The sequence below is a fragment of the Anas platyrhynchos genome, chromosome 8 (genome assembly GCF_047663525.1).
Source record: "Anas platyrhynchos isolate ZD024472 breed Pekin duck chromosome 8, IASCAAS_PekinDuck_T2T, whole genome shotgun sequence".
NCBI classification, from domain to species: Eukaryota; Metazoa; Chordata; class Aves; order Anseriformes; family Anatidae; genus Anas; species Anas platyrhynchos.
In genome coordinates, this window is record NC_092594.1 from 1,973,151 (window position 1) to 2,000,578 (window position 27,428).

General features: G+C 37.0%; 2 protein-coding genes across 4 annotated transcripts in view; both read left to right on the forward strand.

Annotated features, from left to right (window-relative positions):
• Positions 1-6,182, forward strand: part of LOC140003105 (noelin-3-like) — a 47,591-nt gene extending 41,409 nt beyond the window's left edge. Inside the window, exons 3-4 of one of the 3 annotated variants that reach the window (XM_072041919.1) lie at positions 1,307-1,462; positions 5,320-6,093. In XM_072041919.1, coding sequence (XP_071898020.1) covers positions 1,307-1,462; positions 5,320-5,568 — 405 coding nt within the window. In that variant the 3' untranslated portion in view covers positions 5,569-6,093. Of the gene's footprint in view, positions 1-1,306; positions 1,463-5,319 lie in introns of all 3 variants that reach the window. The other 2 variants (XM_072041918.1, XM_072041920.1) reach the window with 2 other exon arrangements.
• Positions 6,183-8,536: 2,354 nt separating this feature from the next.
• The window catches only part of LOC140003087 (uncharacterized), a 38,404-nt gene continuing 19,512 nt past the window's right edge, over positions 8,537-27,428 (forward strand). The window contains exons 1-8 of the mRNA XM_072041886.1: positions 8,537-8,596; positions 9,521-9,574; positions 9,678-9,731; positions 12,699-12,752; positions 19,038-19,145; positions 19,340-19,393; positions 19,689-19,742; positions 20,975-21,028. Coding sequence (XP_071897987.1) covers positions 8,594-8,596; positions 9,521-9,574; positions 9,678-9,731; positions 12,699-12,752; positions 19,038-19,145; positions 19,340-19,393; positions 19,689-19,742; positions 20,975-21,028 — 435 coding nt within the window. The 5' untranslated portion in view covers positions 8,537-8,593. The remainder of the gene's footprint in view (positions 8,597-9,520; positions 9,575-9,677; positions 9,732-12,698; positions 12,753-19,037; positions 19,146-19,339; positions 19,394-19,688; positions 19,743-20,974; positions 21,029-27,428) is intronic.

Genomic DNA, 27,428 nt, shown 5'->3' on the forward strand with positions numbered 1-27,428 from the left:
TACAAAATGAAGTCACAGAGAAAAACCTGTGGCTTTGTGTGTCAACAAAAATACCTACAGACCTGTGGACCATGTGTGTCACCACAAAACCGAAGAACTACTTGCTTGCTCAACAGTTGGAAAGCAAAGAAGAAATAAAAACGTTACTTTTTCACTTAAAAATACTTCTAGGAACTGCCAATGGTAACCGTCCAAAAGCTGATTTGTACTATTTTAAGTATATATTTTTCTGAATCCCCGCAGTCTGTAGGTTACAACATATTAATTTCAAATACAAATATTAGTTTAAATTTTACATGCTCTTGCAGACAACAGGAGTACTGCTACTTTTGTGGTTTATTAGGAAGGTCAATTTTTTTTTTTGAGACAAAACTTCAATACAGCACTTAATATTCTTTTTTTTTTTTTTCATAGTCCACTTTTTTCCCGTTTTAGTGGACGGAACACTTACTGTCAAATAATAACTGCATTTGCAAAATGTGTCATGTTTATGACTGGGAAAAACATTGCTTTTATAATAGGCACTGCTAGATAATTATAATTATCTATATATAGATATATATATCCATATATATTATATAGATATATAATTAACTCCAGATGAAAAGTCCTTGCCTCATTTTAGTGAAAGTGCTAAATGAGGTCACTTGCAGTACTACAGTTTCCTGAACAGTCACTTATCTATAAAAAATGATTTTCTACTATTAAAACAATTGGCTGAAGTTTCTAATTTTATACTTGTAAAACCACAAGCAAATCCCAATTTAATGATGGCCCCATCCCAGCTTATCTCTGGACAGTCTCATGTATTCCTTATAGTGAATTATTATACCAATGCCTACTAGGTATGAAAATCACACTCTTCGTAACAGCCCAGAAATTTTCTCCTAATCTTAGTCCTGTTCCTCAAGTGGAGGAGGAAACACATGGTGCATGGAGCATCCTGAAGAACAGGCAGCATCTACTACAAAAGACAAAGTAGCCTCTAACAATTAACAGCATTTTTCCAGCCCATTGAAAATGGTGCTGAAAGGATCCCCCTCTCTACCTCAAAGAAACTATCCAAATACTCTGTGGCTCAAAGATCTCAGTCCCGCTAGCCCTCTGTTAGCGCTGTTCCCCAATTTTTGTACTGTCATGCAGTTATGGAATTTAAAACCTATACTGTGGTATAAATGGCTCACAGCTAAAGCCTTGACATAAGTACATTTTATTGCCTGACATTTAACTATCTGAGCAGGGAAAAAAAAAAAAAAAAAAAGTAAAGCAACAAAAAGTGCATTTAGAGAGTGTTCTTCTTTAACAGGTTCAGAATATGTCCCAATCTATTGAAGTTTTAAATCTACGGACTCAGAGGGATTTCCAGTATGTTTTAAAAATGGAAACACAAATGAAAGGGCTGAAGGCCAAGTTTCGGCAAATTGAAGATGATCGGAAGACATTAATGACAAAGCATTTTCAAGTAGGTTTTATTTTAACAATAACTTTGAAAGCCTGCTGGAAGCGATGTACTAAGCAGCAATGCATGGACTGCTAAGATCTCAGCTTGAAATGTTCATACAAGAGCAACATTAAAATGAAAAGCGTAATAAGATTTCCTTTATGATAATAATCTTTTGCTCTGTTCAATTTAATTGTACTAGGAAGTAACCATTAATTATTAAGATATTGGAGATATGTCACTAGAAACAGATTCCTGTTTTTCCTGTATCATTGTGCATGTCATACTGAGAAATTTATATTCATTCAAGCTCCAGTGATAAATGGGCAGATCCAATGGAATTAATAGCAAGTAACTAGAGAGTTCTGCACTTTTACTGCTGCCTGACATTCACTGCAGTTGAAGGGAAGAAAGCCTATAATAAATCAGGTTGTTGTAATTTTTATCCAGTAGAATTAAGATCTAATTTCGTGTCTGAAGGTTTGCTATTCTGAGTTTGGGATAGGGGAGGAGGGCAATCATTCCCAGTCGCATCTGTATGATTAAAAAAAGACTTCTAAGGAATTTTAATGACAAGAAAAAAACACAAGCCAATCTTTTTGTGAGGAAGGAGAGTTGCAAAGATTACAAAACAGCTTTGTGTATTCTGAGAGGAAAAAAAAAAAAAAACAAAACACCTATTTGAAGTACTTTTAAGGAGAAAAATTTACAAAAACATAGTTAAGTTCTTCAAATATCAAGTCTGATAAACAGTATTTCAGGTTGCAAGACAGCAAGGTAGAATCTAAAAAATATATTACAAAGCTTACATTAACAAAATTTATATTTAAACCCTTCATGAAACACAAAATGGACATACTTTTCTAATCAGCATTAAAGTTACATACCTAAACAATTACATAGCTAATTTATTTTCCAGAGACACTGAATATTCTGGACTTAATAGCATCAGGAATTAAATACTTTAATGATCTGACTACCAAACATTATTCTTTGTCATCACTCTTCATATAGGAGGCTGAACACATTCTTCTAGTAATTTTCAGGTAGTAAAGCTCTGCAATTTTTCCTTTTATCACTCATTGCTACAACACATTTCTATAATGCCATTATATATTCTTTATCCTCATAATAGTTTTTCTTGAACAAAATATCAAAATTTGACTGTCTGATATGTGATGTCAAAGGTAGCAGACTCCTGCAGTATTCTAACCTTTTAAATATTCAGCATTTATATTGGTCAGACATTTAACCTCAGTTTGATAGTTTGCCAGGAGCATAAAGCAGATTTCCAGCCAATCAAATGATAGAGGAATTTAGAAGGTCAACATCACACAACATGCTGCTGGCTTTCTGAAATTCAGCCTACTAAAATTCCAGTGCTTTATCTTACCTGAGACACAGGAACTTCTTGATATAACAAAACCCCTCACACCAGCAGGTGCAAAGCACCAGAATATGCCTACCACCCATTCATTTTGCAGTACAATTTAGTTCCTGTGCCACGGATCACAGCAACAAGTTAGGAACGTCAGCAAACACTATGGTTTTGGTTTTGTTTTGTTTTTCATGAAAACGCCAAAAACATCTTTATATCATTTACTGAAGCGGGATGTTTTATGCTATGGTTCCATGTTTCTGAGAGCCAAATAGAACAAATTTGATCCAGGTCACACTTGAGAATATGGTCATATTTCTGTCAAATCAGCATTCATGCCAGGCAAAAGATATTTGGTCCCCCCCAAAAAAGTTACAGCAGTTTGCTCAAATGATACCTCATCTGACATAAATTCTGTCAGGAATAAGTTACCTCCACTAATTCTCCTAAACTCATCATCTTGCTGAGTTTTGTTTTTCCATCCATGATTTACCCATGATTTTTGACTGCTTACTGCCCCTAGAACCAAAGCCTAAGTTCATCATTTCAAAATCAAATATAAACTTTTGGCTTTTTGTGCATTCCACATCACAAAACCTAGTCTCGTTATCAAGAAAGACACAACTGTTTGTTTTTTACAGATATATTAGGCTCAAGATGAATTTTTAATAAGGATAGTCAAATAAAAAATAGTTTTAACTGTAGACAAAAACTCTTCATTTCTTCCTGTCCACCTCAATAATTCTGCTAATATTCTATAATTGGAAGACCCTTTGAGAACAGAGCCAAAGATACAAAGAAAACTTCTGATGGTTTCTAATCCATTTATAACAACATATCTCTTTGTAATTTAAAATGCCACTTCCTAGATATTAAGATAACCTGCATGCAAACTATTCTTTCCAACTCCACATATAGGCCTTTATTTTGAGCAAATAATAATTCCAATATGAAAACCATTGTTAAAACTGCATGGATGAGCTGAGCACTGAAGAGACGTAAAACTCTCAAGCTGTTCTAGAACACGTTTGAGAGGTAAAAACTCAGAGGCAGATCTTCAAGCAAATCTAATGCCAACCCTGACTATCAGCTTCTTTCACATCTCCTCAGTAGAAAAGCATTCTGTTTGACATTATGTTATTTATTTTGAAAATGTTTTACCATGCTTATTGCATCCATTTATACGAGTGATGTAACAAACTGTACGTATCTCCGTGCATCTCATTGACTATACTAACTAATGACCACATTTGCTTCTGCACCTCTTCTTTGTGCTTGGGCATCCATTTAGTTCTCTTCTGCTTTCCCTTTTAATCTGCTGACTATTCCATCTATTCCTTCAGGACTCCATTTTCTAATCTCTTCAATAGCCTCTCCCTGTGTGTCCTCATCCATTCTCAGTCTCTACTATCACCTAATATTAGTGCCTAACAAGTCTCTATTTCCACCCTTTTTCTTGTTTTGTCCAGGCTTGCATCTCCTCATGCCTCTGGCATTTGCTCACAGAAGTCCTGCTGTTTTCTCAAAATATAAACAGATATGCAAATCAAGGGCAAACCTACAAGCTTTTCATAAAGCAAAACCTTTTGATTGCAAGGATTATTGAGGTTATCTACAGAAAAAAAATAATAATAAAATAAAAATAAAAAGAAAGAAAAAAATAACCTCAATCTAGACTAATTTAGTAAAGATTAAGTTTACTGCATTTAAAAGAATTATTACAAAAACAAAATATAAGCAGTCTTTATAAGTTACAAAGAGAAATTCTCAATGTACATGACAAAAGTCTGAGAAAGGGGCAACCAAGAATTCCCAAGTGGAGCCTTGCTTTCCTTAATTGATATTTAGGAACAGGAGTGGTGACAAAATACCAATTGCACATAGCAATAAAATGATTTGCTACAGTCCAGAACAAAGAACGCCTGAGGAAGTTCAAAGGCACCTAGTGATGTAGAAGTACCACAAGTACAAAACAGTTTAAGAACCATGGATTTTTCACTTCAGAAGAAAGAGGTATATATCACTGTGTCCAGATCAGAACTAAACAGGGTCCAACAGATATTTAGGAAAAAATGAACTCAGTATTTCTAAGGAGTGAAATAAAAATGAACAGCTTACCCACTATAGATCAGGTGTGATGTTTTTGACTGTCACCAGGTGTTCAGGTCTAATCGCCTTTTCTCAGGAAGATACAGTCCATGGGGGTTTATATCCTCTGGATGGAAAGTCAGACCCTCAACAGGTCTGGTTCAGATCACTGGAAGGTAATCATATACCTCAGTAGAAATAAACTATCATCTCACACATTTTGTCTACTGCTTACTGCCATTAATTCTGAGATTTCTAAGACTTTCACAGTACACTGAAATAATAGCTCTAACTAAAATCAATAGTCATTTTTGAGTCATTTTAATAATCAGGCATAAATATTACATAACAGGGAATAAGAGGATTTAATTCCTTTAAACTGCTCTAATACGCATTTGATTACCTTTAACAGGAGTTGAAAGAAAAGATGGATGAGCTCCTGCCACTGATCCCAGTTCTGGAACAATACAAAACTGATGCCAAACTAATCACCCAGTTCAAGGAAGAAATTAGGAATCTGTCTACTGTACTCACTGGGATTCAAGAAGAGATTGGTGCTTATGACTATGAGGAACTACACCAGCGGGTGCTCAGTTTAGAAACCAGGCTTCGAGACTGCATGAAAAAGCTCAGTAAGTTTACTGTTTCTTGTCAGATTTGATCCCACAGCTGTACATTTTTGGTTTTCTCTATAGCAGGATGAAGTTTTCTTTTTTGATGAAAGTCTGAGCTATATTCAGGAAAATTAAGAAAACATTTAGGAAAAAATTCTTCACCAAAAGGGTTGTGAAGCATTGGAACATGCTGGCCAGGGTAGTAGTTGAGTCACCATCCCTGAAGGTATTCAAAAAATGTGTAGATGTGGTGCTTACTGGCATGGTTTAACGGTGGACTTGGTAGTGCTAGGTAAAAGGTTAGACTAGATGATCTTAGAGGGCTTTTCCAATCTCAATGACTCTCTAATTCCATACTCTGATCTGTGCTACCCTAAAAAATGTCAAGAGTAACTCCTCTTAAGGTTAGTCATACCCCTCAAAATTTGCGCCAACGTATTTTAGATAATTACCTACCCTACTTTATACAAAAGGAACTGAGATGGAAAATTATAAAAGATAGCAACTTTAAATCTAAGAGACTTACAACTCATTGGGGAGATACAAAGGTTCTTTCTAAAAAGTTCAGACGGGCTTTTCTATTTAAGTCATTTTTGGTTAATCAGTGTGAAAAAAACAATAGTCAGAAGTAGACTGGAATCAGTTTGGCACTGTCCATGATACAAATCTTGCTATGACACCTGAGAGCCCACTCCAACTGCACTGTCTTTAGACCTGTAATACCAGCATTAAGACAGATATGCCACTTTCCCATCTGGAACACAACAAAATTAGCATTATATCTAATTTAGTGGAGTGAAGCATGATTTTTTTTTTGAAAACACAGCAAAAATCCATCATGAGCACTGCACTAGATTTACATCAGGCAGCCTCCATCTTTATTGCTCATGTTGCTGGCTTTTGTTAGAAAAAGTTGATGTTCAGCATCTCCAAAAATCAGCACTAGCTCAGTATTAGCTACCAAAACTAAAAGTCTGAAGTATCGTTAAGTGTCAACCTTAACTTCCATTACGCAAGCAGGGTAATTGGTACCCACCCACTTTGCAGCCATGATGCAAAGTCTGCCCTCAGAATGCACGCACTGACTTTGAGAAACCTGATAAAAATAAATTAGCTTAAAGAGAGGAATTATTTTTCTGATTCTGATTGTCTTTTATGTATGTGGACCAAAATGCTAATTGTATGAAGTATCACTGAGAAATTAGGAATTTCTTTTATCAAGTAATGCAGTTCTCATGGTAATAATGAACTATCGAGGAGTAATTTTTTCTTTCTTATATATAATATTCCATGGTAATTCTATTACACTTATTTCAATTAAATTCTAGTGATAATACTTAAATTGGTCATTAAGGAAAAGTATTTTTGTTCATAAAAGTGAAAATGTGTTATTTTGAATATTTATTACCTTAATTATGAATTTCGTTGCTGTTCAAAATATATTTTATAGTATTTTTAAAGAAGGGTATTTCTGACAAAAGGAGTAGAAAATCAAGAAAATCTGAAAAACTCTACTAACATATTTAAGTTACCTCACAGTTTATGGCAATTTTACTTAAATATTGAAATATAAAAATAGCAAGCACCTCAACAACATCTTGCCAAAAGGAACTGAAAAGACTCCCAAAATGCCATGTCCAATAATGAATGAAATAGCAATTCAGTGAAATCAGTAGGAAATTTTCAGTGTTACAATTAAGTGTTCATTGAATGGCTTTTGATAATATTTTCAAAGACATAAATATCAATTGAATGTTTAATTGCCTTTGAGGTTTCATAAATATGGCCTCTGCAAGCAGTGTAAAATGTGCTTTAAATTTAATATTTACAGAAACAATTAGAAGAATCAGTACCTGAGATTGCAACTTTTAAAACAAGCAATGGATATACCTACATACATATAGATAGATAGATAAACAAACAACAAACAAACAAAAAAACAGCAGTATCTGATGAGTTAACATTGGCTTTTTCATGTTGAATGTTTAATAATAAATAAGTTTTCACAACAACCACAAGGCACTGACAGGTCAGCCAAGTTTTCACTGTAATAGACAACAGAGACATACATCATTTTTAGAAAAGGTATACCTCTGAATTTTAACAAGTCTTTCTGTTGTTCAGATTGTGTCAAAGTAGGAGGGCAGCTGAGAAATAGATATGGTGTTGGCTATGTTCGTACTTCCTAATTTTTATACAGCTTTGTAGCTAAGATGACAAGTTGCCCTTTCCAATCTGGTGGGTAATATTTTGATACATACTTTGGAAGTAGCAGAACACTGGAGATGAAACTTAAAACCAGACCTTAATATAACGTAAATCACTACAATGCTATTGGACTCCTTGGCTTGATGCAGAAGCCAAGTAACCTACATTTAGGATTGCCCAGCTTAGTGGTGATAGTGTTTCTAGCTGGGGGAACATTATGCTAGGTATCAGTATTAGCATCATCTACAGTTTCCTTCTCTTGATGTTTGTTACTAGACAAACTTGGACACTTTGCTTGTAAGAATGTTTGCATAACGCAATGCAATGCCTCTCAGCAGGATTCATTACCTCCAGTGGACACCTTGCTAAAGCAGTTTTACGGCTTCCAATACTGAGGTAGCTTAGACATCTTTGCATGCCACTTCACTGTGCTGCATTGATCATGTTTTGTTGACATATATATGTATCATAGCATAAATCAAATTATCCAAACGCCCACTTGGGTTTTGGATAATGATGACACTGTTTTTCAAGTCAGCCACCCTAGCATTTATGTGTGTCCATTATTTTTTTTTTTTTAATTTTCTGATTCACCTTGTTTATACATCCCAGGACTACATATACATTTGCTGTAATATGAAAAATTAATTTTATTTATTTATTACAAATAGGTTTGTTTTGGTTTGGTTTTCTTTTGTTCCCCCCTTCCCTGCCCAAGTTTCACATGTATATATATATTGTTTTATATTGATTTATATCTCATCATTCCAGATAACCCACTAATAGTTTTCATATATCTTCCCTGTGTTTTAGGGTCTGCCTGGCCCACCAGGTGAAAAAGGTGAAAATGGTGATGTGGGCCCAATGGTAAGACTTTGTCCCCATCGGTCACTCTGGGGGCAATGAGTATCATCTTTGTATTATTGTATTTTCTCTGTAGCTCACAATTTGATAATTTACTCCTGAATTTGTTGCCTGAGCATGAAACATTTGTGCATTTTGAACTGCCTCTGGGATTTATTTTGCTTTCCTGCATCCATCTTAACTCTAAGATAAAGATTTATATAACTTCAGAAAATACTCTGAAAAGTAGGTAGCAAAGCAACCAAGTTTGCCTGACAGGATAGTGGTAAGCAGGGTCAGGAAAGAAAGAGAAAAGACACCACTGCACTGAAGAATTTGGAACTGCTTTTCTGAAATAGGAACTTCAGGGCATTGTACCATAGCATCAGGGATCAATGGCACATTTTCCATTGGACTGTAATTGTATGACAAAAGATGGTAAACATTATTTGGTTTTGTTTCTCTGGGTCATCTTGAGACTACATTCTTCAACTGTTTATGCTGTTGTCACAATGCCTTCTGTGCTGGTCTTGACAGAATTGCAAGCTATCTACATTTTGTGTGTGCCTCCAACACCTTATGCCAAGGCTGCCTGCTTTTTTACTGCCCATCTGTAGTCACCATGGTACACTACGGCCATATGGGTGCTACCAGACAGATAAGCTACTCTGAGGTCTTTGTGCAGTGGAAGGGATATGTAGGTAATGCACAGGGAAACAAGTCCTCATGATTCACAATCATTATATCATTTTCAGCTCATGTACTATGTATCTTGGATATTTTTGTGAACTCATGCAGTGGGCTGCAATCTAGCCCTGCTGTTGTTGTAGCACTGTGAAGATTAAAAGTCTCTTACAGATTGAAGATATGATTTATAGTTGGCCAAAGAAGCCCCACTGGACTTTTATTCTATGATTTTAAATATACCAAATTGTCTCTTTGATACAGGGTCCACCTGGTCCTCCAGGTCCAAGAGGTCCCCAAGGTCCTAATGGAGCTGATGTAAGAATTAATCTATTTTTCTCTTTAAATTCCTTTTGAAATTCAGTAATAAGCAATATATTTGGGGTAACTGTACTTGAAATAACATCTTGTATCATTGCAGGGTCCCCAAGGCCCACCAGGCTCAATTGGCTCTGTTGGAGGTGTTGGTGAAAAGGTGAGAATGTTGATTATGTCATACCTAGAAGGAGAAAACGTTGGAATAGGAATATATATTTTGATTCTTCTTTGGTGCTATACAGATATGTTACAGTTCCAAAATATCTTTCATTAATAATTATTAATAGTAATCAACCAATACTTCTAATGGCTGATTTACTATTGTTGTTTGTTTTGTTGTTTGTTTTTTTTTTCTTTCACATTTTACATCACAAAATTATTTAAGTATTAGGCAAGAGCTTTGGGGGAGAAGATGTAGTTTTTGGAATGATTAGTAAGTATAAGGCTATGGTGATTTCCTTGGTTACACAGTTTAAAGTAACATAATTGGCTTCAACAGTATTATTTTATACTGCTGTGGCTTAGAATATCATGTAGCCTTCTACCTGGAAGGTTAAGAATATAAGATACTGTGGTAAACATATCTGTGAGGTGAAGCAAAAGTCACATCAATATGTGTTTGTTCCCCATAGAAATAGATATAGTTCCAATAAAGTTAAAGGTTTGAAGATGATTTAAGCTAGTTGAAAATCTGGAAACAGATTTAGAATCCCAACAATCATCCCACTAAATTTAATTCAACATGACATTCAGATTTGTGTATCCCTAGTTGTCATTTTTATTTCCTCTTGCTTATTTCCTGTGTTGTCTGCATTCATACAGAGAAGCTTCCACATATATTATTTTGGAGGTTTTATTTCTTCTAATTACTTCCTTCCTCCTTCTCGAGTTGTAGCATATGACTGTTTGTTTTCCTAGTTAAGACTCCTTTCCTCTTAATTTCAGTTCCATTTAATGAGTTCTGCAAGCTGAGAAATAATGGAGAGTTGTTTTTGTCAGGAGGAGTTTTGTTTTTATCACATTGTGTTACTGCAATAGGAGGACTGTTCACGCTTTTAAACAAAACCAAAGCCTTTTCCCTTTTCCTCCTCTTCCCACATACTTTTTTCCCCCAATGTATTATTATTATTGTTGTTGTTATTATTTATTATGTCGGCATACTTTGGCCTGTGCCCCCCCTCAGGAGATATATCATACTGTAGATAATATAATGCAGTGCTGATTGGAAAAATATTTTGGCATCCTTCCTGTCATTGTTGAGGAGTAGCAGAAGATCTTTTACCATTAATACAAAGACCCCTTCTGTCAAATTATAAACACTTTTTGACACATTTAGTGCCATGTATTTTTAGCTAGCTTGTTTGTTCACCTGCTGTACACACGAAGGTTTAAATGTTCAAAGAAATCTGAAGCACAAACATGCATGTAGCCTTGCATTATTAATGCCTGTATCCTCCATGGAGCAGTCTAGAAGTTTTGAGACTTACACTCAACCAGAACCACCTAAAACCAGCTTCCGCCCAGCCATTATTCTCTTTGTTCTGCTTATAATTAAGAAAAAGGGGAAAAACAGAATGTACCAGCACACGCTGATCTCTAATTTGATATCAAAAGCCTAACATAAAGATATTCTAAATATCCAGTAAATTGCTCAAAACTTTGCAAAGCTGGGCCTTGGATGTTTACGTCAGTTGAAAGCAAAACTACTGTTCAGAAAATAATAAGGAAATGAAGATTATGAATTTTCTTACAAAGAATACTCAGTGCTTATTGACCTGAAGTATCCATCCACCAGACATATTTTAAAATATGCTTTATCACATAAACAATTTTAAGTACTAAGAGGGATCATTCATTAAGATCACTGTAAAATTAAGTGTGTCTAATTAAACATACCACAGTTTCTAAAGGCAACTTTACCCTTTAGAAGTGTCCTTTCTAAAGGGTATGTTAATATTGCCCCTAAAATTCTGATAATCTGTTAATTACCTTATTCTGGAATTCACCTGGGTAGTCATATCTTATTTCATTTATCTAACTTAATATTTACATTTGGCCAAGTTTTGGTCCTAGTGAGGTCATCACGTTGACGTTAGCTTCTATAAGAAAAAAAAAAATGGTATCTACAGTATGAGGTTTGTTTAAATTTCATGTTTTATGATTTATACTTTTCCATTGCATAGAAATGAGAAAGATGCACACTGCATTAATTGAACTGTCACAGGGGCATGCAGGTCATACAGGATATGAAGGATACACAAGTTTAATGAGAAAATGAGGGGAAAAATCCCCTATTAACAACCACAAATTGAAAAAAATCCTCTGGAATAAAAATCTATTTGTTACCGCAGCACTCCATGACAATTGGAAAGCAAGTTCTGTTATCCTTTCACAGATTTGTGTATCTGTGACACTATTAGCTAAACATTCTACTAACAGAGTAGTTTATATAAAGGTTTATTTATCAGTCCACTGAGCTAGAAAATAATCAGTCATAACTAAATTTGAAAATGAACCATGACAAAGAATCTTTTACATGTATAATATTTTGTATTGGCTCAAAAAAAAAAAAAAAAAATTTTATGGCCTGTGGTAAAAGTTTTACTAACGATTATGCTATTACTTTATCCTAATAGATTTTCTTTATGTAATTATTTATTTTAACAGTAGCTTCAGCAATAATGTCTCTACTCAATTGAAATTAATCTCCAAATAGTATTTTCTTATTTGTAGGGACTTACTTCCAGGCAAAAATATATCTTAAAGGGAAAATATACATATATACATAGTCAATATACTTCTTTGGCTTTTTTGTGACTAGAAAAGAAGAAGACAAACAGGAAATTTGTAATGTATGGGATAATAAAAGGGAAGAACTTCCAAAGCCCACAGGGAAAGTTTGTCTTCCTGTCTCACTAAAAGCTTAGTTTGACAGATTCTTTCAAAAATTTCAGATTCCAGTTCTGCAAAAACACATGTAACAACTGCCTTTAGGTAGTCTCAATAAAAGACAGTTCCTATAAGCTGTTAACATGAATAAGCATGCAACAGTATGTAGTAACAGAATAAATTCATAGAAATATTCTACCTGATGACTCATTAATTTATCTTTACACATGTACAGGGTGAACCTGGAGAAGCTGGTAACCCTGGACCTCCTGGAGAATCTGGAACATCCGTGAGTACTTTGATTTTGTCTTACTAACCTGTATCATGGTTAACAAAGGTATCTGGTAGTGCTTGCTTTAGAAAGCATTTAATCAGATTAATTGTGTATGTTGTCTTTAAATTTTCAGTGAAGAACTTGAAATGCAGTTTGTATCCTTATAATTATAGCCACATCTTGTACTAACTGTTGCCGACGGAAGGAAGACCCAGCACATCAATATGAGTGAACAGTGAACTTCAACTTTAATGGATAGCTCAGTCGTCTTTTATCTAGTTTGAACATAATCAACTCATACATATTGCAGAAACTAAGCTCAGGATTGGTTAACACTTCCCGGGCTTTTCAGTCTGGTCCTCCTTCTTTTGGCTACCTGTCCCGCCTTAGGGACTTTCCCGATGGCCCAAGGGCATCGTGTCCTTGAGCCTGATTGGCTCTCAGCCAGCTGCATACGTGCCAAGGCTCATGTGAGTTGAGTTCGGTGCTTCACCAGCCCATTGTCTCCCAACTGCTCAACATTCACATGTCCTTCCTCACTTAACGATTCCTCCACAATTCCCCCGTTTTTATTTTGCAGCAACTATAATCAATATAACTGTAAGTAGAAAACGAAGTTCCTCTTTGATGAAGAAAAAACCATCCACCCATGTTCCCAAAAACAGATTTAAACCAACCTTCAAACCAACTATCTTGTACTACAATTTTTTGCGTATGATCCCTTAACCATTTCAAACATAATCAACTCATCAACAAAAGGATCAGACGCAGAAGCGAGGAATAGGCAAAATGAACTTTGTCTGGTTTAATTTGCCCAAGTGACCCACATATTGGTTTGAGGATCGATTTTGCTTAGGATGGCACTATTACGTCCAACCGTCATTGTCAAAGATAACGCAACCAGAATCCCTTGTGCCGTTAGATCAGCCATGGTTGCTGTTATTCGTACTTGATGACTTTTCTTCAATGGCTGGTTTAACACACCGACTAGGCACCCAGGTTGGCCCTGTAGGGGAAGAGATACACACATAACCTCGCCCCATATAAATCACATCAGCAGGCCCCAGCCATTGTCCCGTTTTCGTATCTCGGTACAGTACTCTCATAATACATTTATTATCATTTTCAGACTTAATGTAGTGACGTGTCACGGGTGGTTCCTCATCATCTCCAAATACACACAAATGATTGAGAACAAATAAGGTTTTATCCACCCTCTCTCTAATATCTGTAATGTCTTTAAACTTTTCCAAATACTGCTTAACTGTTCCATTAGCTCTTTCTACTATAGCTTGACCAGTTGGTGAATGTGGAATACCAGTTATATGCTTAATGTCCCACAGTTCCATAAATCGCTTAAGTGGCCCACTAACATAGGCTGGACCATTATCTGTCTTTATGGTTTGTGGTACTCCCATTACTGCAAAACAACTGGCAAGATGACGTCGTACATCCCGAACTTTTTCCCCAGGCTGCGGTGTAGCCCAAATCATGTGACTAGAAGTGTCTATCGTTACATGCAGATATCTCAATCTGCCAAATGCTGTGACATGAGTGACGTCCATTTGCCACACTTCGTTGGTTTTAATCCCTCTCGGGTTTGTTCTGATTCCGATTCCCACACCCGAATTGTAGTGACTACACGTTGGGCAAGCTTTTACTGTCGCCTGCGCATCAGCTCTAGACAGTTTGTAAGCCCGCGCAAGTCCTTTAGCGTTCTGGTGAAAAATAGCATGAGCCTCCCGAGCTCTGCAAAAGGGTGACAGTGGTGCTTCAGTGGCTGTTGCGGCGACTAGTCGGTCCGCTCGAGCGTTGCCTTCTCCCAGGCCTTCTTCCCACTGATGACTCCTTATGTGTATTACTGCATACAGTTCACTTCTTTGAGCTATGGCGATCTGTAGACTGATTATTAATTCTGACAGCCGTTCATTTTTTAAGTCTCTCAAGGCTGAGTCTTCTATACCATTTGCTATGCCTACTACATATAAGGAATCGGATACCACATTTAACGGAACATCTCTCCATTTTATAAATGCCCATACTACTACAAGAAGTTCTAGTGCCTGTAATGAGTCTTTATCTTGGGCTTGTAAAATTTGATGTTTCCAACCATGCTCATCCTTCCAAGTCACTGCAGCAGTTCCAGAACGTTTTCCTGCGTCAGTGAAAACTGTCACTGCATTCTTAAGTGGGATAGACGATCGTTTTGGCTTAGTTATCCATCTCTGGTTTTCCATCCATGTCAGAGCAGTTGATTGTAACGTTTTTGCTACTATAGTAGCGCCATCCTGTAGTAGTGCAGCTTGTAACTCTTCAGAGTTTTGTATATACCATTCCAAATCGCCTGGCTTCATGGGTAACCAGATAATATTTGGAGGAACCCCATCCACTTGCAATATTCGATTCCTCCCCTTCTTTACTAATTCTGCTAATGTTGCAATTTTTTCTTGAATTGTTCATCGAGGTTGTAACGGAGGAGCTATCCATTCTAATACCACAGTTTCTCCTCCCTTCTCCCCCGTTTTTATTTTTTGCTGTGTTATGGCACCCATCAGGCATTTTGAGCCACATAGAATGGTAAGATCGAGTGGCTTGTCAGATACACGTCGATGCGTGACACTCGTTGTGATCAAAGATGCGATTTGTTGTAGTATTTCTTGTTGTTTTTCTGATAGTGTCACTTTTGAAGCAGGATCAGTTCCTTTTAATAACGGCCGAAGGGGATTTAACAGTTCATTCGGAATCCCGACTACTGGCCTGATCCATTGTAAATCTCCCAGCAGTTTTTGAGCATCATTAAGAGTTTTGATATTTGATTGGATTGTAAGTTTTTGAGGCTGAATGGTGGAATCTGTAATTTTCCAAACCAAAAACTTCCAGGGACTTGTCTCCTGAACCTTTTCCGGTGCAAGTATGAGTCCCATTTGTTTTAAGGTCAGTGTTAAGTCATTTTTCTGTTGTAGACTTGATTCGAATGTAGGCCAATGTGGTGGCCAACTTTGCGCACTGATTATTGTCACATCTGCGCCAGTGTCCAACAATGCCTCAGTTTGCAGTTTCTCATCCTTTAAACATACTGTGATTTTTTGTCGTGGTCTCTGCTGCATGCCAAGCGTTAATAACGCTATTTTTCCTGTGGAGCCAAATGCTCCAAGTCCTCGGTCCTTATTGACCATCGGTGGTAGAGATGCCGCAAGGTGTGGCAACGGAATTAATTGAGCTATCTTTGTATTCCGTGGCACATGCATTGGAGGAAACATTGCAGAAACTATAATCTGTATTTCCCCACAATAGTCTTTATCTATAAGTCCAACCAATATTTGTAATCCATTCAAGGTAGCAGACGATCTTCCGATCAATAAAGCTCCTACAGGATCACCATTGACAGTAACTGGTCCCATAACTCCTGTTCCTACCCTGGTGGGTTTAGAGTCCAATAGCGTTACATCTACTGCTGTTGCCAAATCCAAGCCGAGACTCCCTCTGGTGACTGGTCGGAGGTAAACGGTGTTGTTCCGGCCGCTGTGGTAAAGGCCGCTTTTTGTGTCATCGCGGGGCGGTCCTTCCTGCTGCTCTGGCTGTTTCCCGACGCACCATACCGACAGATGACACCACACTGATCTCGTTTTGCACTCTCATTTCCTATGTCCGGTGATCCCACAGCGAAAACAACGCGGTTGCAGTGAAGACCCTCGGCCAGTAGGACGGCCTCCGGGCGTTTGCAAAGGAGCAAGGGCAGCGAATACTTGATTCTGCGATTGCTGTGCAGTCTGTCTGAATACCTGTGCCTGTTCTTTCATGCTATTCCCTAGTTGTTTTATTACATCTACCAACATAGCCTGCGGACCCACGGGTACCTGAGCCATCCTTTCTAAACCCTCCTCAATTGTCCAAGTTCCCGGTAACGTAGCTAATATACTACGAGTTGAAGGGTTGCAGTTTTGAATTGCACACTGCTTTAGAATAGTGCCCTTTAGATAATCAGGTACCCCAGCCGCTTGTATTGCGTTTGCTACTCGATCAATAAACAACCCAAATGGTTCCTCCCTTCCTTGCTTGATGCCCATATAGGATGGTATCCCCCCTGGCTCTCTAATTTGGTCCAAGGCTCTTCGAGCCAATCTCATTGATTCTTTGGCTTTGTCTGGACCCAGCAACGCTTGTGTCTCTAATCTATAATATGGTCCGAGTCCCATCAATTCCTCCAACGTGACACCATACAACGGATCTCCAGGTGCCCTTATCACAGCTACTGCCTCTTGACAAGCACTTTGCCAATGCACATTAAAAAGAAGCTGTTGATGTTGTGTTAGGATCAGCTTCATTATACCACGTATGTCCCCAGGGAGCAATATATTAGTTCCCCAAATATAATCTAACATTTGCCGAGTAGGTTCCCCCTTTAAACCAGAATCATTTACTGTAGATCGTAATTGAGTTAATAGTTTCCAGTATAAATTTGTCGTATTAATGGTCACATTCCCCTGTGCATCTGGTGGCGAGTATACTACCGGAAAAGCTTGTGTTAACTGTGCTGCCGTTTCATCATTTCCTCCACGCACTGCCTCATTTGCTATTTGCCTCCATCGCTCCTTTTCAAGGCCAATAGGGCCTGGGTCAAAAGGCACGTTCAGGTCAACAGGGGGCGTAACAGCAAAGGCCTTCGATGGCTGCAGACCTTCTCTTCCCTGCTCCCCCGTTGTGAAGGGATTTATATTTGATAGAAATGAGTTAGCACTGGTCCTTTCACTTGCTCCTTCCTCACTTTCTATTGGAGCGGTTGGAGCTGCTGGTAATGAAAGCTCCTCCTCTGTATCAGAGGACATTGTCACAGGCACCTCCAATTTTCCCGAGGCCCCCTGTGCAATAGTAGAAGTTCTAACGGAAGGTGGCAACGGGCAATCTGTTCCTTCCATATTTATTTGCTGTGGATTAACATTATTAACCCTTCTTGGTGGTCCTGACCACTCTGTTGCAGCAGCGGCAACTCTTTGTTCATCTTTATGTGTGGCTAATGCATTAGCCACTATTCTCCATGGCCTCATCAAATCTCCCAGTAAACTTAACATCGTTCCTAACATCATCAAACAATTTATTTCCAAATTTACGCCACTCTGTTTGTTCAAAAAACTGTATCAGGACTTGTAAAACAACCTTTAGCTATCCCATATACTAATAACCCTGGCAAATCTTTTTCTACAATCTGTATCTAAAATGCTCCGCTTTTCTAAAAAGCATTTGAGCAAATAATACGCCGCTTATCTTTTCATACCTTTATATACGTCGATTGCAGCCTTTGCAAAGACCTCGGCGGCGCTTTTCCGGTGGGACCCTAAATAGGCTCATCCCGGGTGCGGGGACTCCCTTCCACCTTCCGACCTGCAGATCTCGGCGACGCGCGACCGGCGGGATCCACTCCCGGGTGCGGGGGACTCCACGTCCTTTTCACCTTCCCGGCGCGGGTGCGGGGATTCTTGTGCTTTTCACCTCCTGGGCTGCGTTGCAGGACCGGCTTCTCCTTTATTCCGTCCAACCGTGGCCCTGGATCACTGCCAGCAGTGTCCAAATCCCGTTCAGAATTGTCCCTGTTCGGGCGCCAATTTGTTGCCGACGGAAGGAAGACCCAGCACATCAATATGAGTGAACAGTGAACTTCAACTCTAATGGATAGCTCAGTCGTCTTTTATCTAGTTTGAACATAATCAACTCATACATATTGCAGAAACTAAGCTCAGGATTGGTTAACACTTCCCGGGCTTTTCAGTCTGGTCCTCCTTCTTTTGGCTACCTGTCCCGCCTTAGGGACTTTCCCGATGGCCCAAGGGCATCGTGTCCTTGAGCCTGATTGGCTCTCAGCCAGCTGCATACGTGCCAAGGCTCATGTGAGTTGAGTTCGGTGCTTCACTAGCCCATTGTCTCCAAACTGCTCAACATCCACATGTCCTGCCTCACTTAACGATTCCTCCACAACTAACAATTAGACAATAAAGCTGTGAAGATTTCGTAAAAGAGTACCTATTTGTTCTTCCCAAAGTATTAACTTTTATATACGTATTTATCTCTCTGGAAACAGTTCACTGATGCAGAATAGGTTCAGACTCGCATCTGGGTGCAGATGTTGGCAGTCAGACCTGAGATACACAGGTTTTCCAATCTGAGGCTGAGGGCCTGATTTCCCATTCACATGCAAACCATTTATTGAATAACATTGTCCAGATCTGAAAAACAGTTTTGCCACTAATGTGTTTTTAGGCATTCAATTCCTAGACAATATTTTTTGTGTTCACATGATTTCTACAGGGTCCAAAAGGTGAAAGGGGAGAAAAAGGTGAGGCTGGTCCACCCGGAGCAGCCGGACCACCAGGTGCTAAAGGACCTCCAGGTGATGATGGCCCTAAGGGTAACCCAGTAAGTAAGCTTAATAATTTTAACAGAAAGCATTGTGAAGCACTGCTGAAGTTCTGCTAAATACAGAGCTACAAATTAAATTCTACATTTGAATTAACTTCATTATATTCTTCACAAAACATTTCTATTGACTGCTGTCTGCTTCTCAATGGATGACATATTCCTGTGTGTTTTTTTTTTCCTGACTTATTTAGGGTCCGGTTGGTTTTCCTGGAGATCCTGGTCCCCCTGGGGAACCTGGTCCAGCTGTAAGTATATTTTAAGAACAGTTTTAGGTCCTGGTCTTAGTTTTCACTGAATTCTAGTTACTCTCACCTCTTCTCTGTTTGAGAATGAGGTCTTTCTTGTCAGAGCAGTTGTTCTGGCTGTTCATATATTTCTTAAATCTAACAAAAGGTTTGGAAATCTTTAAAAAGTTTTGAAAATGACTGTCCTTAGAAAAATTCCTTATAGAAAAACTGTATTCTTATCTTGATATATGAAAGTAAATTACTTATTTTGTCTGAATTTTGTCTTTTGTTTATTTTCACATGATTTCTGTAGGGTCAAGATGGTGTTGGTGGAGAGAAGGGTGAAGATGGTGATCCTGGTCAACCTGTGAGTTGTTTCATTCATTTTGTTTTGGCTGCATGTTCTCTCCTACGCTAAGAAAGTACTTTTTGCTGAATCAGTGGTTTCTATAAATTCATGCTCTTAAAAAATATTTTCTAAATGGATTCCTTTTTTTGTATCGTACTGAAAAAATATCTCATTCTTTCCTTGTAGAGATAGAAGTATCTATATAATACACACAATCAAAAGCAAGAGGTCAATTTCTTTTAGAAGTAGAAACAAACGATGTGTTAAGAATTTGTGCTGGAGCTGCTGAGAAGCACTAAAAATAGAGCAACTCTGAGCATAAGAAAGTAATGCTGCAGCAAAATAGTCTTCATTAGCCCACTTGTTGAAATGAAGCAAAATCTAGGAATTTCTGCTGTATTTCATGTTAAAGCTATCTGAGTAATACCCATATTAATCATAAAAGCTCTTACCTTTCTGGAGATTTCTATGTTAAAGCATTATGAATTTCATTTTCTGTTGCAAAAAGCTAGGGCTTCCATTTTGGAAAGTCTCTTAACAGCTCTGGAATTTCTAGTTATCAGGGAAATACAGTACAATACAGTACAGCTTGAAAGAAAAATGTTAGTACATTGGACATATGGTTGCAACTAAGTTATAAACTGGGGTTTAACCTGCAAACTTCAGGATGAGCATCTGTATGTCTTACTCAAGAATAAGTACTTTTAGAGTGTTGTGTTCATGAAGAAAAAAAAACTGTTCAGCAACCCCAAAATATTTAAAAGATTATTACAGGTTAACCTAAATGAAGTAGGCAAATGGCTTATCAGTGCACAAAAGATTTTCAATAGAAGACCACATAGGGGCATTTATTTTACAGATGTTAGTGAAAACTGTAGCAAAAGTAGCAACTTGAGCACCTGAAAACACAAGAAACACTTCTTAATAGAGGTAGGCAGTAGTCTAAGATCATATGCTACTTCTGTGCAGCCACATTCTGGGCTGAAATGATTTGTTTTAAGCAGGAAAAGAAAAGAGTGGTTGCATTTTGTACACTAACAAAACCTTTTAAAATCTCCAAAAACTACCCTAAGAAAGTATTTGCTGATTAAGCAAGTATCATTTCTGTATGTATATTTATGGACTACATAAACTTCAACAGACTTTCTGTCTATTGAAGGGGATCAACATATTGCAGACGTATGTTGAATTTAAGAAGGACTATAACTTTTATCTTTCGTTACCACTAAGCCTACCACTTTCCACTGCAGGGTCCACCAGGTCCTTCAGGTGAAGCCGGCCCACCTGGTCCACCTGGAAAGAGGGTAAGTCATTTCTCATTGTCTCCTGTACATTTCCCTTTCTGAGACATGTTCTAGAGTACTTCAGCTACTTGTTTACTTGTAATATTAAGTAAATTTAAGGTGGTCTAGAAGCATTGTCAGAAGTAAATTTTGTTACATTTAGAGCTGCATTTAGATCATGACAAATCACGAGAGGTATATATCCATCAGCACAAATGCCCTTATTTGCCAACATCAAGCAGAACAAAAACACATGGGGAAGTGTCTATACTTGTCTATAATAACATGTTTTTTTTCACCCAAGTGAATTCAGTGTCTGCAAGGGTAAGAAACTAGCATTTTTCCTGGTTTGCTAATAGGAGTGTGACAATGAGAGTAATATTAGACATCATCTTTAGACATATGACTGCTGGCAGAGAACAGAAAGAAAGTGCCTGTTTTGGTGTCTTTCACTTATGAAATAAAATAATTTGAACACAACTTCTGCACAAATCTATGTCATCCCCTCCACATGCAGAATTAACAAGCAGACATTTCTATAGCTTATGAAGCTATTTCATTATTTCTAAAATCTTTGAAGCTTCACAGGCTTTACAAATACAGTTAATCAAAACCACTAAATAATGTTATACTTACAGAACTGTAGTAGATGTATCAACCTTTAGATCTCTCTCAGGCAGCAATTAGATGCAGTTTTTACACTTTAAAAAAAGATAGGGGGAGCATCATTAAATGTAAGCTGAGAGCTATTTAACAAAATGTGTTAAATTGCTCTATTTAATGGGCTTGAGTGAACTGACATGCCTAATTAGTTTTATCTATTTTACACAATAATCTATTTGCTCCACAAGCTTGCAAAACATTTAAAATATTATAAATTATTTTGGTAGCATTAACAACCTTATCACTAGAACTGCTAATATTCAGTTGAGCCATAATTCAATTAGTATGTTTGTTCTACATCAGATTAGAACTTCCTACTTTATTATATGGAAGGCAGTAGTTCATTCCTAGTAGATAGGATATATTGCTATTTCTAGCTAGGTAAAAAACACTTCAGAAATGCAAATGCATCTGTCACCTGGGCTTTGACACAATTCCAATTTATGAATACTGTGAAGAAAAAAAAGAAAAATGTACGGTAAGATACCTGCTATAGTGGTAGGTGTTCCTGCCCATGGCAGGGGGGTTGGAATTATATGATCTTTGAGGTCTCTTCCAACCCAAACTGTTCTATGATTCCATCTAAATATTGCCAAGTAATCTCACTCCTGTATTCTGAAGAAAATTCTGAAGTTTTTAGAATCACATTCTACATTACTTGACTACCCGAACATTTCAAGCTTGTAGAGAGTCTGTATGGTATTGATGTCATATTAGAGATAAACAGTGAATAACTGAAGGCTTCATACTTTGCTAGCAGAATGAACAGTAAAAAATGTTCTTCATTATTTTTCATCAGTAGTGTAATAAATGGCTAAGTCCCAAATAGGATTGCAATCAAAGTTTACAATTTATTAAATGAATAGAGGTAAGCAAACAGCGCTGGGTGCACCGGGAGTCTCTGCTCCACCAAGACACACACAAGTTACATCAGGCAGCTGGTTTTTATGCTCCTAGGCTACTACATATTCATTATTACTTCTAGAAAAGGCAGGGTTATTATAATTAGTTCCCAGAATCCAAACCCTCCTACTGGTGCATGCGTATCAGTCTCTGGTGGTCCCTCTGGGGGTCTCTTGTGCTGAAGGCTCGTAGTCTTCCTCCCAGGCTTTTTTTCTTGTCCTTCTCCTTTGTCCATCTTGGCCAGATGTCAGAAACTTGTGCAGCGTCCCCTGCAAGCTTTGTCTTTTAGTCATCCTTCAGCTTTCCCCTTCACCTTAATCTCTTGGCCAGATATCATGTTCCATGCAATAGTCATAATAGTTAGCAGTTATTCTGAAACCCCTTTGTTCTCTTATTGACACAAATTGCTGGACTATTCCTTTGCAAGATACAAGAACTGTATACATTAACCACTCTGTTTTGCTTAGACTTGTGGTTATACAAGGGTATGTAAGACAGAAGGTCACATCCAGCATACCTTGTGGCCCTAGCATTGTTCCATATTGACACGAATCAGATGAACTCATTTCACAACAGCATGGTAGAATCAGTTTCAAAAAAAACCTCAGGCAGTGTCCTTTCATCCAGATTTGAAGGACACACCATTTTAATGAAGGTGCTATGACCAAATCAGATAAATACATGTTCAGAAGGTTTTATACATCTAACTAGTTATGGTGCAAGTAACTATAGCAATTGTGCATGCAAATCTACCATGGATTTGTGCACATACTGTTTAGAAAATTAGATCATAAATCCATCAAGGGAAACACTCAACCAAATCGATTTTATCATTAACAACCAAAAGGCCATATTCTCCAGTTCAACAGAAGAGAGGATCAATGCAACAAAATAGTGACAGATTTTAAAATACATTTTAATTTGATCAGACTTTCAGGAACTACTTTAGTATTGACTAAACTCTGATTTTGAATTCAGCGATAAAACTCCCATTAACTGTAATGATAGGAGAATTCCGAAATAGTAATTCTTTTAAGGAGCATCTTGTCAATGAAACAAAAGGCTTTACTCAATATTTTGAATGCACAAGAAAAAAAATATAGCTACATATATACACACCTCGCTTTAACTGGATAGTCAAGACAGGTTTTCTTCTATGTAGGTTCTATCTTGGTTTATAACTTCTAAGAAGAGATAGTTCTAACAATGAAAGTTCAGGAGTAAATGTTGGAAGTATTTGGAGAAAATGTATATTCTTTGGTTTAAAAATGTTGTCTTGTATATATATATATATAACCTCAAAGGATATAGATCTAAAATAAAAGGGATGTACTCAGAAACATTTACTGATCTTTATTAGTTAAAAATAGTCAGCTACTGGAATACCGATTGCAGAATGTGAATGAAAGTAGTGTTGAAGTAAAAGCATGCCATAATTATTATTGAAGTCAGACACACCATCAAATCTCTTAAGTTCTCCACTGATGGAAGTCAGCCTAGATTCTCTAGAAAACTCGAGGCATTTGCATATATGCATATTACCTTCCAAGCTGAACAGACAAGTAGTCTATTATAGGTTTGGTACTAGGAACCCCTTTTCCAACTGTTTTCCGATTATGTGTGTTAAGCATTTGTAGTATTGCTGTCTGAATTTCTCTGTCTGCCAAAAAAAGAAGACTGAAACTTGCCCCACAGAAGGATGGGGTAATTCTGAAAGTGTTGTTAAGTGCTCTGAAGGCAAAAACTGCATTAAAGTTAACTGTGTTCCTGGAGCAATCTGAATCAGCCAAGGAATTCACAAATTGCAGTAAGAGTTCTCTGCTGTATTCTTGTTGCTGATAACAGCATCAGCATTGGCCAACAGCACAATGTATGAAGACTGAATTTCTGGAGAGGTAGAATGTTTTTCAGTTTCTGCTTTCAATGTGGGAGATAAGTGAGTTCTCATCTCTGAAAAGTGGAACATCTGAAAAGGCTTCCGTAGGTCTATATTTCCTGATCCAATGTCTGCTTGTCTAGAAATGTAGACACAAAACCTAAATCACTCTACAGTTAACATGATGCTGTTATTTTTTTTTCTGGAACTTAATTCTTTGCACCTACTCTTCGCACTTTTTTTGTTTTGCTGTAGAGTACTGGGTAACATAGTATGGGTAGCATAGTTTGAATGCTTTGATTTCTATCTGACAAATGACAAAAACAGCATGAGGAAAAGGCACCATAAAACAATATTCATTTTCTTATCCATTCTTACAACAAATAACATACCCAGTTGATAAAAGTCGACACAGGAAGGCTTTGCTTACGTTTCTCTCAGCCTTTCGGTGTGCTAGGCCATTCAGCTGTGTAATTAGCTGCTTGGCCATTTTATTAGACTCAATTATATGTCTAGATCACATACACCTAAGGTTCATATATTACTCTAAGAAGTTAGAATTTAAAGAATTTCAAGTCTTAGATACATCGTTATTCTAATGTGGAGCATGCACTGCCTGCTTTCAATAAAGGAACAGATGTCAATACTGCACCATAACCAACTTCTAAAATTGGAGAACTAGAAACTTATTTGGTTAGTTCCCTTTATGTACTATGTTGAAGAATTTAGAAAAAATAATAAGCATTTCTATGAAGTTCTGCATATATTTGTTCTATAATATCATACTCTCTCAGCAGAATGCACACACCACTTAAAAATTAAGCCATTTTGTGATTGAAAATACATGAAATACCTAAAAATATGGCAGACTAGGTTGCTATCTTAGCAGACTGATGAAATGTGATCATGTTTTTCTGTGTTGGAAATCATGGTTTCGGTTAGAGGACAGATAGCTATAAAAAAAAAAAAAAAAAAAGTTGAAATTATTTTAATGAAAATCATAGATATGGAAGAACAGACAGAAATGTCCAGTAGGTTCAAGTAACAAAAATTGTGAACAGGTTTGTTTTTATATAAATTCTTTTGTCTTCTCAGTTCTGTATAAGGCAATACATCCAAACTAAAGTGTAACAATCACTATGGTAGCTGGGTGGTGAGGTTGGGGAGCCATGCATTGATGTAAATTATTGCTATCGAGATCTTTTGTCACCTTAAATTTACCAGACACTCCAACAACTCAAGTGTAGGAAGGTAAATTAAATAACAATTAGCAGTGTTTCAATGTAGAAGCACCATCTGTGCCATGCCAGCAATCACAGCCTGTTAGAAAGTGCAGTTCATTTAGCTGCTTTGCGCTTGGTGCAGCACTGGCACTGTTTGATAATGAATGTACCCTCTTTGTTTAGCAATCATGATTCATTGTATTCGCAATTTAGTGATCACAGTGTTTTGAACTCTGTTAATTCAAGCTGCAGCTGCGTTTCTAGATTATGTAGAGACGTTTCTTAAGTACAAACTATCACACTTTTTTTTAGTTTCTTAGGCAAGATAGGTTATAACTGATACGTGAACTTGAGTTAAAGGAATTTCCTAGAAGTAAAGACAATGGTCATGTAAATTAATTCATGTAAGAAAGATACACTCTACTTCTAAAATATTCCTGTGTGTTTTTTTTTTTATAACCTGATAATCGTTTTTCAAATTATCACGGCAAATTGTGATCCACCCAACCTATCACAACCTACACATCAGAGACTTATTATTGTAACAATGTTGATGCAAATTTTTCTTCTGGAATAACGTATGTAAAAAGAAGAAATATGTGTAGAAAGAAAAACTGGTGGAGTTGTTCAAGGTATGTGGAAATAATAGTGGGCAGTGATTTATAACAGGTTATAAAAGCTTTGGTCTAAATTGAGCCAAAAATAAATAAATAAATAAATAAATAAAGCTATTAGATCAAACTGAGATCCAAAGCCTTGAGTTCACTTTTTTTTTTTTTTTTTGTCTATTATGAAATTAAAAGGACTAAGTAAATGGAAATAGCTGGCTTTCCTTTTTTTCTGTTGCTTAGCTTAGAACATTTTTTTAATATTTCTACATTACAAACTGTTGAATTAATGAATAGATTATTCTTAGAGGGTTAGTTTATAAATTCAGAAAATCACTTTGTGTTTGATTATGGTCCCTTTTCTATCCCTTTGCTTTAAGCTGTTCATTGGATGGCAAGAAATAACTATTTGTAGTAAAAACATTTCCCAGGCTAAAAATTAACCTTGTAGGAAAATATTTGGTCCATAACCTTGAGTGCATCTTTCTAAACTAAGTATATGTAAGAGAGCCATTTTAAGAACAGTACATTAGATTCTAGATACTGCCTCTTTTCGTAATTGAGGCTATGAGTATTAATCCCCCAACCTGAAAATTAAACTGTGATGTTCTGGCAGAAAAAAAAAATGCTTTTTTATTTTTCATTGAAACCTTAAGAAAATTAAAGATGGGTGACATCAGCAATAGGTAGACACAGTGCTGCTGGACTACTGTCCAGCAACTCCTGTCTTATGGCCTTCACCTGAAACTTACATGTAACCCATTATTACATCCTCCTTCAGTACCAAGTTCTACTTTCTTAGTAAAATAGAGCTTTTGTAGAGCAATAGCAGGAAACCTACTACCAGGAACTGCTTGTTTGCTGTGTATTTTATTCATTCCTTACAACCACTAGTCATGTGATTTATTTTTTTCTCTTTCACATTTACTGGATAATATTGAGGCATGTATCAACTTTTGGCTCTCCAAACACATTTAAAAGGCGTATAACTGACTTTGAGAATAAAGAAGTATGTGCCATTCTGGGCATTGTATAATGCAAGATTTTTGAAATCAGTGGATAGATTACAGTGAATAGATATAATACAATGCAAAGCAAATTTGAAACTGTAATTGTATATGTATAAGAAGCATTGTTCTTATACTTTT